Source organism: Mya arenaria, chromosome 4 (genome assembly GCF_026914265.1).
Source record: "Mya arenaria isolate MELC-2E11 chromosome 4, ASM2691426v1".
Lineage (NCBI taxonomy): Eukaryota > Metazoa > Mollusca > Bivalvia > Myida > Myidae > Mya > Mya arenaria.
Window position 1 is genome coordinate 46849087 of NC_069125.1, and position 16102 is coordinate 46865188.

Consider the following 16102-nt stretch of genomic DNA (forward strand, 5'->3'; position numbering starts at 1 on the left):
TTGTTGGTTTTGTACAGTATTTAAATACATGTATTTCAATATTTAATAGCTTCTGTAGCATCTACACTTCACAGTTGTCTCATTCTGAATTCGAAAGAAAAAAGTGCTCATTCAGAATTCCTGTGTTATTCTAATTTAACAAAATATTACATTGATGAAGATGAAATGTTTTACTTGTTGTTAACAACTAAACACCATGTAAACATGAGATCGTAGAGATGTTAATTTATACAGTACCGACATACACCATGTTTGATGGGATTGGAACAGACCAGACAGTTTACTAAGACAATAAAACATATTATTATTATATGGAAGAGTAATAGTTTCAAAATCTCATCATTACCCACAGAAGCAAGGAAGATAAATAATGGGATACATAAAATGTTCTACCAATTAATACAAAAATAAAACGTTACTTTTAAAAAAACACACGATATTTTCATTTGGTTGCAGAGTTCTAAACTAACTCAAGAAAAAAAAACTCTTAAAAAGATGATTTAATTACCCCTTTTGTGTCTAAAACGCATTAGCCTCTGCCCATTATGGCACACGTGATTCGTAATGTCTCTTGGGTCATCACCACCCAGGTGAACCATTATGGACAGAAGGCACACTAACTCCGTTTAAAAGCCTCTAAATAATTTGCCAAAAGTAATCTCCTTTAAATATGTAACATATTGCAAAGAAACACTTCCGCATTTCAGTCTACTTCATTGAGCCAGCAACATACGAAGATTTTTATTACTTAGGTCTTAGTTTTTAAGAGGATGTCAGCAGGAAGGACGTCTCACTAAAGAAAGAAATGAAGGAACCATTGACAAGCCTTTTGAACGCCAATCTCATTTGAAATTACCGTTAATCCTAACCATTTAATCATTGCGATATTAGCCTTAAAACGGTGTCGCTGCAGAAATAAAAGGGTGATGGGATGTATACCGTTCAGGGCAAACCAATGTCTGTGGTACGAGGGTTGTCCGGAAAGTTTTGAGACTGCATTCATAAAAAACTTACCACTCATAGGATGCAATTAAAATTTTATCAGCTGTCAATTGTATCTCGTATAAACAAATCCTGAAAGTTTCAACAATATACTACGAAGTGAACGTATACAACAAACATTACAAAAAGTACAGGTTACAAGCCACGGAGCACTTCGTTGTCTCATTGTATCACGTCATTTACAGTTTTTCAAAATACGCTCCTTCTGCACGTACACACTTACGGTGAAAATCAACTCATTGCTAGAATATCTGTCCGTACCACTCTTTTATGATATTATGAACAAGTGTTCTTTTTAGCTGAACGGATTCGTCAATTTCCCTCACTGTCCTCCGCCAGTCTTCTTGTAACATGTCCTGCACAGAATTTACGTCAATTTCACTCACGACTGACGGTCTGCCGCTCCGCTTCTAATCGCACACATTTCCATGCTCGTCACTGAAACGTCCATAACAACGAAATACCAAAGCCCTTGAACATGTTGGCTTTGATTTATCCCGTGTTAGAAACGTATAGGTATTTGTAGGAGTTATTCCGCCGCGAACACAGTGTTTGATCATAGCGCGCTGCTCCGTGTGTGACGTTAACGTTGTTTTTTTTCCCGACATCTTCGAAATACCTCTCTACTTCCGCTCATCGTTACAACCATGTCTACTGTTAGATTGCGTCAATAATTTGCTTAGTGATGCAGCTGACGTCATACTGTCGTTATATGTTTTTACGTGACATTTTGACGTCTATTATTCAGACGGAGTAGTATATATGAATTGTGAACAATTTTCAGAAAACGTCAATTTCAAAGTGCTCCGTGAAGCGTTAGATGGGTTGTCTTGACAACCATTTCCTTCCTTAATTTGAGATTATTTATTTTTATTTTTCAAAAGGAAACTCGTGAATAGTCTATATACACAGCTGTTTATTGTTTGTTGATTTATATTAAAAACATTTTGAAATATAGACACAGTCTCAAAACTTTCCGGACAACCCTCGTATTAATCCATGTCGTTACATTATTTAAACAGCTGCGTTCATTTCATTACTCCATCAATGGTTTAATAGAAACGTAATACAGGACTATGGTAAATGACACGAATGATCGGACACGAATGACAAAGCATTTGGACATTAATGTATGTACAATTATAAGACTTTATGGATCAATTAGTCGGGCGTATAAATGCAAAGTCAGGTAATCAAAAAGGTTTTTAATGGCTCTCGAAAATTGAAAGTTAAGGTGTGTGTTAGTTTGAGTTTCCTGAAGTACCTTGTTCTGTTTAAACATCTAACGTTATTTAAGATGAATATTATAATTTAAAGCACCTGAAAATGTATTATGATTTAATAGTTAATACATTTTAACACAGATATTTATTAGTCGAATATCAGTGCCTTAAAGTTGAGACATTTGTGACTGTGTTGTTAACGGTATGTTGAAAACGTTCTATCACTCTGCTGGTTTACAATAGGTAAAATACTTTAGTTTGTGCTTTTGAAACATATAAAAACATGCTGTGAAAACTCGGGACTATTTCAAGCAATTGAAACTTATCGACATGAACACGGTGTTCGAATTATAAAAGCATTCTTACCCATGAGTGGCGGTGACCTCCATGGTTTCAAGTTTACGAATTAAGCGATTCAAGTGCTGAATTTGATCATTTTTCAATATATGACAAAGATCATCTAAAGAACAAACTGAATATCGTCCGTTATCTATGACTCACAATAAAATTATCTCAACAAAAATATAGGTTTATCCCGGCTCGTTTACATCTGACTATAGCTAATTTGCCGATTAATGAAATGATACGAACAGAACAAGAAATACGCATGTACGTTTCTTTCGCATATCAAGGTTTTCCCAACCGGGTAAAACCTATCCGGGCTACTTATTTGATAAAAATCAGTATATAAGAACCATTTTGCTACAGGTGTTTATATTTTAAATTTAGTATTTTAATGTCTGACAACTTAGTTGTATTTGCATGGTGACCTAGATTCATTAGAATAAGAATAAGAATTTCCCCTTTGATACTTTTGCATGTGTTTGTAAAAAATACAATGCAAACCACAGGGACATAACAATTCTTGATAAAGATACCTAGTTTTATATATATATGGTATGTATGCACTGTGCTGCTTGTGGAGTTTCTTGTTTTTGATTTTATTTTCTGTGTTTGGCGTTTACCCAGTGCCATTAAACCGGGTTTATGATTAAACTTTTTGCAACTGAGCTTGTTTCTGCAGCTTTAGGCATAAATAACAATCCCAATAGACAAATGTTTCAGTATGAACACTTTTTAGAGGCACAAGGCAATGGCCCAGATGACACTCAACTAAAGACATAAACGTACAATTACCATATACATAGTTACAAACAACTCTAACTAAAGACAGTTTTCCATTGGGCCATAAACAAAAGGTTCATTCCGAATGTGCACGTTCTATCGTTAAGGGAAGTATGTGACCAAAACGACTCATTCCCCATACCGAGAACTAAGGATTGCATAGACAAATTGGGGAAAGCGAAATACGTGGCAAAAAAGATCTTTTCAGTGGATTCTAGCAAACTCCCCTTACAAACCGAGCAAAGGAGACATCGGCCTTTGTAAAAGCTGATGGCTTCAAACAGTACAAGATTATGCGATAAAGAATTCTCCAGCAACATTTCAGCGGCTTGTAAATATGGTGACTTCTGATATTGGCGATTATAACACATACATGTGTACATCGATGACAACACAATATTGACTCCAACACATGGAATGACCATTTTCATAAAATAGGGCTTTTTCGATCGATTCACTGAAGCCAAGTTGAACATAAATCTTGCAAAAAGTGAATTTTGTCATGCTATTATGACGCTCTAAGGCCATGCTGTGGAACAGAATCAAGTAAATCATTATGGTGCAATGGTCAAAGGTCTGTGGTTTTCCCGTGCCTCCATGTTATGTCACAACTAAACTGTTATTCCAGAACTTTTGACAAATTTGCTTTATAAATTTAAAGTCTTTTTAAAATACAAATCTCAAAATGATGAAAGCCATACTCTGGAGTACACTAGTTTTCTTTACACCAGATTTTGCTTTTTAACATTTTGATTCTCGATTGACAAGTTAATTTGACCCTTTCGCATTCACCAACTGTCTTCAGTAGCCCCTCTTTCTAACACAAATTGAAAAATAAAAATAAAAGGTTGCGGAGGTGCAGTTTGTTCTTACAGAATTTTTTTTTTCTTGTCGAGGGGTGAAGTGTTGTTATACGTATTTTAAATTCAGTACTATGGTGTAATAACTTCGTTTTATCTGCATGGTGATCTAGATTGATAAAAATCAACTATGTTTCCCCCTTTGATAACTTAGCATGTATTTGACGAAACTTCTTATGAATGTTTAAAATTTGTCTACCTTTTTACGTGTTTAGAAGTTTTGGAATTAAAAATTCGTATAGAATTTGAGTTTTTTTTATGTAGAATGTACTGGAACATTTTTGTTTTGATTTTACAAGGGCAAACATCTCTGATCTTGGGTCTTTGTGAAGTTAAGTTTAAACTTTCGATTACTATACTTGTTTTTTTTAGTTGTTCGTATAAATTTTCTTTAAAAAGTAAGCAAGTCTTTATACGAAAATTATATTTGTAAAAACATTGGTTTGGTTAAATTAATATGTGGGGATTACATTTTTCACTTTTTGTAAGAAAGAATATGTGGATTTAAATCGTGCACATGTATTGTATTCAATATAACAAGTGGATTCATTTCCGTGGGGGGTTCATAAACACCAAGATCAGTGAACATATTTTATGAATATTTCAACTATATTATATAAGTATTTAAATTGTCTCACAACGTATATAAACTAACAGTTATATGAACGTCTTTATGATTCACAGATTCCGATGTTGATTCTAGTGATAATAATTCACCAAGAGACACACACTATTAATGCTGAAATTCGACAAGCTATCTGCAAGCACTTAAAGAAGTAAGAGAATAAAAAATATGAGTTTAAATTGCATCATTTTTTGAGTTGCAGATATGAGTTGCAAAATTTTATTATAGTTGGCCCTAAATACATTTGATAAGTTTGCCTATAAGTACATTGGGATTCGTCTGACTTTTATAACACACGAGGTAAAACGAATAAACAAGAGCACAACAATTTCAACATTATGTTTACAATAGATGTTTGGATAACCAATTTCAACATTTAATTATAATGTTACAAAGTGTATTGGTACTCTGAATCATACTTCAATAAGGAAAGTATTTATTAAAGGTGCTCGGCTTTTACCCATTAGGTCATTCCGCACCCGATGCACATTATAATCGCTACAAAAAGGAAACAATTCCACACAGAAAACAATTTCGAGGGTGTTTCATATCAATTAATTACAATTCTCAAAATCGAAGCCACAGACGAGGAGAGTAGAAACGTTTGCTATGTAATCAGATTGCTTGTCTGTGTTTTCCCTTTTGTATACAAAAATGTGAAAAGAACACAATGGAAATCTATATTTCGATTGTCAATATATATGCAAAAAGCTACAGAAACATGCTCAGTAGCAAAATGTTTAAACATAAACCCGGTTTAGTGGCAATGGGCAACGCCAAAGACATAGAACACAAATTCACAAACAAGAAACATAGAACAGCACACAACTCTACCAACAGCACAGTGCATAAATACTATATATATATATATATATATATATATATATATATATATATATATATATATATATATATATATATATATATATATATATAATTGGTATGTTTATCAAGACACACGAAGCAACAAAGACACAGTATTTACATTCTTCCGAACAGACAAAGTCGTTACTAATAACTGTTTTGTCCCTTTCCACGTCTTTGGCATTAAGAACGAGCTCAGTAAATGATAAATAAATGAACAAAGGAGGGTTGCCGTTCCAGTTTTGCAAGGTACATCCGTAAATTATGTTGTGCAATTTATACCATGGATGCCTTTTTTTCATTAGTAATTAAATTGCGGTATAGAGCATTTGCAAGGTATTGTAGTTTGTGCTTAACGTAGTTCACTTTAATGACATGAAAGACTATGCATTCTAGATAGTTTGTAATAAAACTCATTTTTCCGCCGACGCTACCATTGAATGGTCAGAGCACTTTGCCACGCATGCAAACCACGTGCCGTTCTCAAAGTGCGCACTGTATGATTTCTCTTCAACATTTTCGCTTGATATACCAGTTCAGCTGATGGTTTTAGCAAATATAGTATTAATGTTAAATCTCGTTTACCGTGGCACTTATGTTATATAGAAGTAGCCATATGAAGCTTGGAAAGTATATAAACTTATATAGATATGAGCATTATTTGTCCTTTATGAACGGTTTATGTCTGCAGACAAGGACGGGAAATGAGGCGTGGTGGAGGCAATAATCACTGACGCTTCCCATGAAGGTCCGCCGCATTAATCCCATTCCACGAGTTCCCAGTATCAACATGGTGGCGCCCTCTTCCCTGGCACACTCTAAAATCGCCTCACCGGGCTTTCCACACTGTTGTTTCACGTGGCCATGTAACTGTGTAAAGAGTAGTACAAATACTCGTCGTTAAAAGTTTTAAGAGAAATGAATGCTCAAATTGTTTCCAATGTATTGTTCTACATTCTTATATAGCAAAGCAGTAAAATACCATAGCATGTTACAACGGGCTAGATTATGTTTCTATATCAGTATTATAGTAAACCATCTTTAAAAATACCTGCTTTTGTTGCATTTTAAACGAGTATTTGTCGACGAGTTCGCTTGTGCGTTCTTCAATATCTTTTATCATTTCAGCAACGATGTTTGGATCAGTCAATAGAGAAGCTGAAACAAATAGAAGTAAAGATCTAAAGAATCGGTTTACAAGTTCCTGGATCCTGGCAATGTATTTAAGTTAGTACCATACGTCAAAAGCGAAATAGGCAAACATTCAAATCAATTAACGTAGGAAATGAGGTTGTGAAGTAGCTTCAAACGAGGAAGGCTTCCTGATTTCGATAAACATGCAATTCACAGAACACATGCTGTTAAAACATCCATTTGTTTGAATGCCTGTCTATTGTAATGGATTGGTCTTTTTAGTCTGGAAACCTAAAACTGTCTGGGCTCTCGCGGATTGGATGTATACAATTGTCAGGCAATGTACCGTCATTTACGTAGTTTTAAGCCTTCACAAATATTCAGAATTTTACTAAATTAGGATGCTAATAGAGGCAAATATAAGTTATTGGATAAACACATCTCCAGAGAGATACGCTCCCGCTACATACGTTCTCTATTATCAGTTAATTGCAAATGACAATCACTTCCGATTATGCATAGATCTAATGTTCTGAATTTGTTAATACAAGAAATTCTGGATGAAAGTATGCATAGTCTTGCTACTTAGCTTGAGATGATTGTGATTTACGTCGACAAGCTACTACTAATTTTGCATGCAACGAAATAATTTATCTTTATTGTTATTTAAATATAGTCTTATATGTGTAGGTTGATGCCCTTAAAGATATACAAATAAATGATTACGTATTAAACGTATACAACGTTCATAATCCCCACCCGACCTGAAATGCGCTTAAACGTTAAGACTGGCAGTTTAAAAACAACATATAACACGTCATTATACATTATTTCTGCAGAAAACACCTTTTTTCTTAGTCAGAAAGAACATTATTGTTTAACATCTTAATTACCGAAAAGAACTTGCACGCTCCTCCTTTCTTTATCATGAATATTTTAGGCTTACTTTTTGTTACATAATGGTCGAATAAACGTTTAATTCTGACAAAAGGTACGACGCCTTATGTTTTGCTAATCTAAAGAAAACATTAATGCGAAAGGAACGACAATATTTATGCGAAAAGCTACAGAAACAAGCTCAGTAGCAAAACATAAGCCCGGCCCAACGGCACCGGGCAAACGCCAAAGGCATATAACACAAAATCACAAACAAGAAACATGGAAGAACAGCACAAAACTCAACAAGCAGCACAGTGCATACATACTATATATAAAAAACTAGGTATGTTTATCAAGGATTGTTAGGTACCGCCCCGGAACGGTCAGTAAAAATGAATAGTATTCACAACGGTGTAAAGAAGAAAATAGAAATCCGCTTTCAGGATAAAGATATTTTTTTATGTTTTTTAAATTCGTAAACTCTAATTCATTCAATTATCCGCGTTCTTCCGCTACGATAACATTTCCAGAAGAAAAGTATATAACACAATTAGACGAACGATATTGTAACGACTTAAATTTGCATAACCTTTATGTTGGTGGTACAACCAATAATTATGATTAAAATTGCTTTTACTATTATGGAAATAAATCGACGAATATTTTGAAAAATACTGCAACGCCATTGGTCCAAAAACTAATTTCAACCATTTAACTTTTGTTTGTCCTTCCAATGTTGTAATATAACTTGACTTAAACTATTATTTTTATAAATAATGTTAGTTGTCGGGTTTCTAATTAGTGTTTTTTTTCTGTTTTTGCCTAGGCCCTGGTTAAGGTTACCTCTGCCCCGAGTCTAGTTAAGGCTAACTTTTAGTATTTGCACCTCACGTTGCCCGCGTGCAGTGAATGCGCTGCGAAGAAACAGGGAAACAAAACGAAACAGTAAGCTCACGTGAGCTACCGTTAGCATTAAACGAACACATAAACATGACTATAAACATAAACCAGTGATGTTGAGCAATGACATGGACATGTTTCACAGGATCGTCGTTAAATGTCCCTCTAGAACACGATTAATTGGTTAGAAGTAGGGATTGGGGAGGGGGGGGGGGGGTAACTGCTGGTTTGAATGCAACTACTATTTGAAGTTTGTTTTTTTCTTTTTTTTTATTCACTTATCAACAAAACAATATCAATACAGAACTAACTATAGTAATCATATACTAGATATTTTCAAAAAAATGTTGTAGAGTTTATAATGTAACAATCAACAACAAAGTTATGTTTGATATTGTATTGTAATGCTTTTTTGTTAAAAGAAAGGGGGTGTGCGAAAAAAATAAAATAAAAAAAATATAAAAAGAAAAATACTAAGACAAAGAGACATACTGGTATTCCAAATTTGATGTTTTACGACGATAAAAATGCCCATTTATTTATATGGACATTAAGTTTGTTTTTCATGATAGCTATTTCACGTTCAATTTGAATGCGTATGTGCAAGTAATTTTCAACATGAGAAAAGTTTGGAATCACTTGTCGGTATTTTGAACAAAATATGTAATATTTCATGAGTAGAATAATGAAGTTAATACTGCTATATTTACTAATTACATTTATTCTAAATAGGACGTTAACCAGGTTGAGTTCAATAAATATACCTCGTGTTTGGAGATAGGTCTTTAAGTTATTCCATCCATAGGTCTTGTATGATATGGCACTCCCAGAATAAGTGATTAATAGTTTCTATATTGCTAGAACACATGTCGCATAAGCTAGTGTTAGATAATTTGCATTTGAGTAAATATTCGTTTGTAGGTATGATTCTGTTTATTAGCTTAAATTGAAAAGCTTGTATACATGTATCAATTGTTGCAATGTATGGCATTGTGTAAATTTCTTTCCAGACTAAAACCTTATTTACAGAGCTTTCCCACTTCTGTTTGTGCTTAAGTTCTAATAAGTTATTTTTGGTATGTGTATTATACAGGAATTTAGATATTTTCTTTCTGGGTTTTATTTTTTCAAGGATGGATGTATATGCAGCTGGAATCGTGATATCTGAACACTGAAGATTTGATTTCATAAAGTGGTGGTATACTGTGGATTAGTTGCTGATAAATTAAATAATCACCATTAGGAATTTGGTATAAGAATTGCATATTATCAAATGAGTAGTTTTCTTTTCCCTGAAGTCAAATATGTGTTCTAGGTACAATATTCCCTTCTTATGCCATTCTTTATAATATATAGTCTGATTATTGCATTTAATTTCTTAGTTGTTCCATATGATGAATTTTCTGATATCAACTTGTTATTGTTTTGGTTTAAGTATGTTCCAAGATTTAAGGATGTCATGAATAAATTCGTTATGACCACATATACCCTTTATATCGTTTTCATCCAGACTACATTCAAATATAATGTTCCCTCCGTTTTTATCTAATATATAAGAAAAAAATAGTTTTCCATTTACCATGATTATTTTCATCGATAAATCGTTTTATCCAGCTTGTTTTTATGGCATGTAGAAATATTTCTAAATTTGGAAGGTTCAATCCACTATTTTCTCGGGTATGATATAATTGTTCTCGCTTTATTTTATCCGGTTTGTTATCCCATAATAAGGCAAAAATACATTTTATTATTTCTTCTATTAGTTGACCTGGAGGATTTGGTAGCACAGTAAATGGAAACACTAATTTTGGAAGTGCGAACGTTTTAATTACAGAGACCTTTACTAGCAAGGTTAATTTTCTGTGTTGCCACTGTGTTGAAGTTTGTTTCTTTCGCAATCTTAATTATTTAAAACAAAATCACTCCCAGATGTTTTTTGTATCTGTACTGTATGGTATTCCATCATAATGAAGTAATAGCAAATGAATAATTTATTCCACAACAATTCGCATGGTCATTCAAATTAATTTTCTGTGTCCGTATTAAAAAGCGCTACCGGCTATCATAACATTTTTTTAAATAATAAAACGTGAGAGTCCTTACCTGGCCCGACTGTCCATATGCACCAAAGAAAAGAAATATACTCAGATAAATAGTATTTAAAGGTATGGCAAACATACGTTTTTGTAATAAAATATGAAAACGACGGAAACAGCTTAATATTTAACCTAGCGTCGTCACATTCAATTTACTACGTCGACTACGATCAAGATACGTTTATAATATAATAGTACTCACAAGCAGACAGTATGTTGCTATATTCAGGCACGTGCACAAGGACGATGTGATCACCATGGCGATGGACATTGTCTACGTAAACTGTAAAAAAATAATACATGCTTATATTTTGTGTATATAATTTTATGTTACATAACCCCATAATGTGTCTATAATTGGAGACATTCACATGTTTGAAATACAGGCATTAAAGCTGCACTCTCAGAGATTAAACGTTTCGACAACTTTTTTATTTTTTTGTCTCAGAAAAAGTCATTTCTTGCGACAATCCATGGAAACCAGTTATATATGACGGCTGACAAAAACTTAGATCGCAGATTTTTATATTTAAGTTCAAAAATGTATGTTTTGTGCATATTTCCTAAACCGTTAGTTACAGTTTAAGCCATAAAACATTAATTTTCGAACGGAAATATGAAAATCTACGATCTGTTTTTGTCAGCAATCTTATATCATTCGTTTGCAGATATTCACGCAACAATTTGCACCTTCCATGACAAAAAAACTTGTAAAAATGGTATATATGTGAGAGTGCAGCTTTAAATGTGCACAAAATAGGTTGACGCAAAAATTTATTATTTGTTTTCATTTTAATGCATACTTATGTTTAACACATTTGTTTTTAATGATATAAACAACACAAAACATACGATTGGTTTACGGATGAAAACAGCTTTTAAAATTGGTTTATTTATTTAATAGCTACGTGGTCAAAAACCAACTCAGATAAACAAGAGCAAAGATGTCGCTAATATTTATTCATTTTTACACAAATCAAATGCTTTTTTATTTTGTTTTGATCATTAAAGTCAAATGAGTAAAACATGAAAATGCGTAATAATTAAAAACAACAACATTTTACACTGTTTGTTAACGAGTTTATCGGTATCGCAATAGAAATGAAACATAAACTATATGCTTTGGAAATAATTAAAATTATTATTATTAAAAAATAAGAATTATAAAAAAAAAGAGAACAACTATTTCAATTTTCAATAAAACTAATAAAAAGTGTTAATACTCACAGTCAAATGCAAACTCCGAATGTACACTGTCATCTATAGCAATGACAATCGTTCGCTTGCTTTCCATTTCTGAAATCAGCCCTGTTGCAGATAAATTTTCCTTTGATACACACGAAATATGGTGCTATAAGATTCTTGTGAAATACAACAATGCTTACATGGTGTTAAATTGTTTCGAAGACAAGCTATTTTGCGAAACCAAAAAATGCATTAAACATTCACTGCATTTTGAAAGAAATCAAGTTGACTTTCCAAGCGGCTACTTGTTAATCCAACGCTTCCAGCGAAACTGACGTTTTCATATGTTGTTTCTGACAGATATCGCAGAAATTCATTCACCGATTCCATGTAAATACTTCACCGAGAACAATTTCCATGAAGCGTCTGGCATGTTAAAGATTGGCCACTGAACCTTTCTCGACATTCAAAAACGAACAGAATGAGGCTAACGATCAATTAATATATACTGTATGATGAATATAAACCACGTGCCATTCACATAGTTTATTTTGCTTTATTACTTTTCAATACTACCAACAAACTTTATCACCTACATCATTTTGTGCCATAAAATCAAGTTTCATGTTCACACATGTTCTTAATTATATCAGAAGCTGTTCAATAAGACATATTATTTCCAATGGTATGCTCACTCACGATCTTACTAAATTATTTTCTTATGAAAACATTGTCTATATCATATCAGGCTATGTTATTGACGAACGTCCAAGAAAATGAATTTCTTGATTTGGAAAGAACATATCTATTGACCAGACTTCACACGTTATCCTGCTTGTATCACGCGATGGTATCTAGAAGTTGGGAATCCGGAGCGAAATGCAAAGTTGCGTTATTCTGATTTATATAAGCTTGAATACAAACTTTCAGGAACACTGACTTAAAAAATGACTACCCTGTAGGCCATTTTGTTATATTTGTACATTGAATACTGTTTTATAGACCTTTTCCCCTTCATTCACTCGTGGGTAATTTCACTGTGTATTTTCTTCCAGACAAATATAAATGATGTGAAAGAAATAAAATATTCATCATAAAAGTAATGCGTTATGATATTACAGAGATTGCAAAATTCCACTAGTGCATTCACAAATACAAATCCCCGTTAAGTTTGAAAATCGTTTGCGAATTGTAGTTAAAGTTTCACTGATACCAGCAAAATCACTTTCCATCGTGCTAAAAGTTGTACGAGTCGTAAACACATACCTGGATGATGTATTGCACTAAGAGTAGTATTCAAGCAAACACTACAAAGTTGTGTGAAGGTTGTGTCGTATTCATGGTTATCGTATAACTTTATCACACAGTTGTGACAACGTAAAAGTGCCTTAATATATTTGTAATTATTTTCCTCTAATTATTATTTAGATTACAAATAATGGAATCAATAATTCAAGAAAGGCTTCTTATTATGATTTGCAAGTATTAAAATGATGATGGATTTTTTAAGAAAGTACGCTCGAGTAGAAGTATAGATTTAATAGACGTATGGATTTAGAGCATTAAATGGAAAACATATGTATTCGTTGAAAAAAAGAAAACTGTTAGTGACTTAAATCAATTTCAGAGCTGGCTGTCATATGACGATGAGATTAGGGAAACCGGCCGGATATCCCCCGAAAGAGCTCAATATGTACTAAACCAGGGGTAATATAATAATAATAATCATAAGAAGAAGAACTAAAATAATAGTCTACTTTGATACATGTATACATCAATTGTAAGCAATTAAAAGTTAAACTTGAAACGACATTACACACGTTACAATGTACTAGTACTATTGATTTCATGATTTAAAGGTTCCCGCTGAGCGTCAAAAAAGAAGACCAAAAATGTTTTGGAGCCCTCTACTCTAAAGGGAATGCTTACACATACCAAAAGACACCTTCGTGAGCAAGGTAACGAAAACAACGCCTTCAAAACCGTGGAGTTAAACAGTGGACGTTCTGTGGGGAAGGGCAGTGGACCTCAACGAAAAAGAGCAAAGTAACAAGATTAACAGAGCTGGTCGCTTCACGAAAGACGAAATCAACATCCTCTATCAGAAGAAGCTTTTAGGGGCAGGTAATTGTCTTCCTCCAATGCCTTTCAATTCAAACCAGATGTTAGATGTCAAATTTTGTTTTCTTCGCTATGGCATCAGTGAAATCAAAACCTGTTTAAGTTATGTTAATGATAATCCCTGTGCGCCTGTAACCATAAAATTGTTTAAAATGTCAATTCGACGTGTTATCAATTACGTCAGTTGTTAATATTGATTCATTAATGTTCTTATCTTACCAATTTTAGCATCTGCAGTCATTTAGAAACATGTTATGGCTAAATACAACAATGCATCTTGGATTACTAGGGCACCAGGAGCACAACCACATGTTTTGGTGCGACTCGGACGTTAGGTAAACAGCAGACGGAAGAACATTTCTGCTTACACAGAAAGGGCCACGAAAACAAGAATAGGTTTTTGCATATATATTGGCACCGACCAAAGCGCATTCAGGCCCAAACTATTTCAACAACCAGGTGTGGAAATTTGTATGTACTAAATAATAATAAAAGTTATCTGAAATATATATTGAAGGAAGTATTATCAAAACCAGTGAAAATACAAAAAAGATATTAAAACCCCCAATGACTTTAAAAGATGAATTAATAAAGAGTAAATAATTAACAAAAAAACCCCATCCATTCTCAATAATATGTTACTTTTATGGTGTATGTCTTATTTTTGAAAATGATCCGAATTGCCCAGTGCATTTGTTCCAAGAATATTAGAAAAAGGCCACTTAGCTGCCTAGAGCAGACTTCAGAGATCTACTTAGTCAAAAAAAAGTATGAACAAATCCGAAAGCCATTGGTTTATCACAGCCATTATTGACAGACGCACGATTGGAACAAAGGTATAAAGAATAAGTCAGACAGGCAAGGCATGTAAAATATTCTGGAAGAATAGCTGTTGTTCTAAACCTCCTTAACTCTGGTTTTCACCCAGGTATAGTACTGTCAGTACTAAGCGACAAATGTGTATGTCAACTAAAGTACACAAAGAGCTTCATGTGGCACTGGTACTCAAAATGAAACGAGTGCTGCAGAAATGTTTTGCTTCCCAGGGACAAACAACCTTAGAACAACCTTATCATTTTGAGGACATACCGCAGTCAAAGGATGTTGACAATGAAGCCAATGTGATAGATCTGTCTGTCAGCCAGAGTCCTGGAGGAACAATGCGGCTTAACCAGATGATGTCTGTTTCAAAGCAATTTATTGCAACACTGTAAATTCAATGGCCTTTGTTTAATTCATACTGAAACCATAAATCAGCCCTTAACTGATGAAATATTGAGAAAGTGTTTTGGGAACTAGTTTGATGTTGGTGTACAAATTATTATTTATTTGCAAAAGATTTTAATGTAAATAGCCTTTCACCACTGAGTGCCATGTGTATTGTATTTGTTATTTTCGAACATGTACATCATATTATTATTACTCATGAAACATTTCATTGTATTGTTTCTCTAATACAAGTCACATGTATTTAATAAAGTGATTGTTTCAGATATAAATCAATTGAATTCCTGTCGAAAAAGTCCATTCAAGCTAAGAAAAAAAGGTGAAGACGCAAAGCTACGGGCCAAATCATAATTTGCTTTTAAACAAGTTATGCCAAATGATTTTAGCATTTCTATTACAATAATATTGAAATTATGACATGAATGATCCGATGACAGTGTCCGAAGTAAACTATACTTCAACAACCAACCTGAAATATCATGTTCCTTTAGACAAATTAAATAAGAAAAAAATTGGTGAAACATTTTTGCACTATCCAAATTAAGTGTATATATTTCAAAAAGTTTCAATAAAGCGAATATCGGGTAGTAGTCAACATATTTCATTTTCATAGGTTAAACACAATTAGACACATTTGTATTAAGGTAGCACACCCCTAATGAAAACCTCCAGTCGAAACTCTTCAATTTTAATACTTTAGTACAAGACTAAAATGAGACGGTAAAACATTTAATTATTTTAGCATAAAGTTCCCAAAATATTAAAGATAATAATTAATAAAGAATAGGTAATGAGTTTTTCTAGATCATGTTATTTTTGCTAAAATCGAAATACAACATTGCTATTTCAGGACAGTTTGAT

The 16102-nt window shown here is 33.3% G+C and overlaps 1 protein-coding gene across 1 annotated transcript; it reads right to left on the reverse strand.

Annotated features, from left to right (window-relative positions):
- Positions 1-5806: 5806 nt before the first annotated feature.
- LOC128229893 (universal stress protein in QAH/OAS sulfhydrylase 3'region-like) lies at positions 5807-12327 on the reverse strand. The gene is made up of 4 exons (XM_052941792.1): positions 11936-12327; positions 10911-10991; positions 6751-6857; positions 5807-6569 (listed from the first exon to the last, which is right to left on the reverse strand). Exons 1-4 carry the CDS (start codon positions 12000-12002, stop codon positions 6357-6359), a joined length of 468 nt encoding a protein of 155 aa, XP_052797752.1. The 5' UTR covers positions 12003-12327; the 3' UTR covers positions 5807-6356.
- Between the last annotated feature and the right edge of the window lie 3775 nt (positions 12328-16102).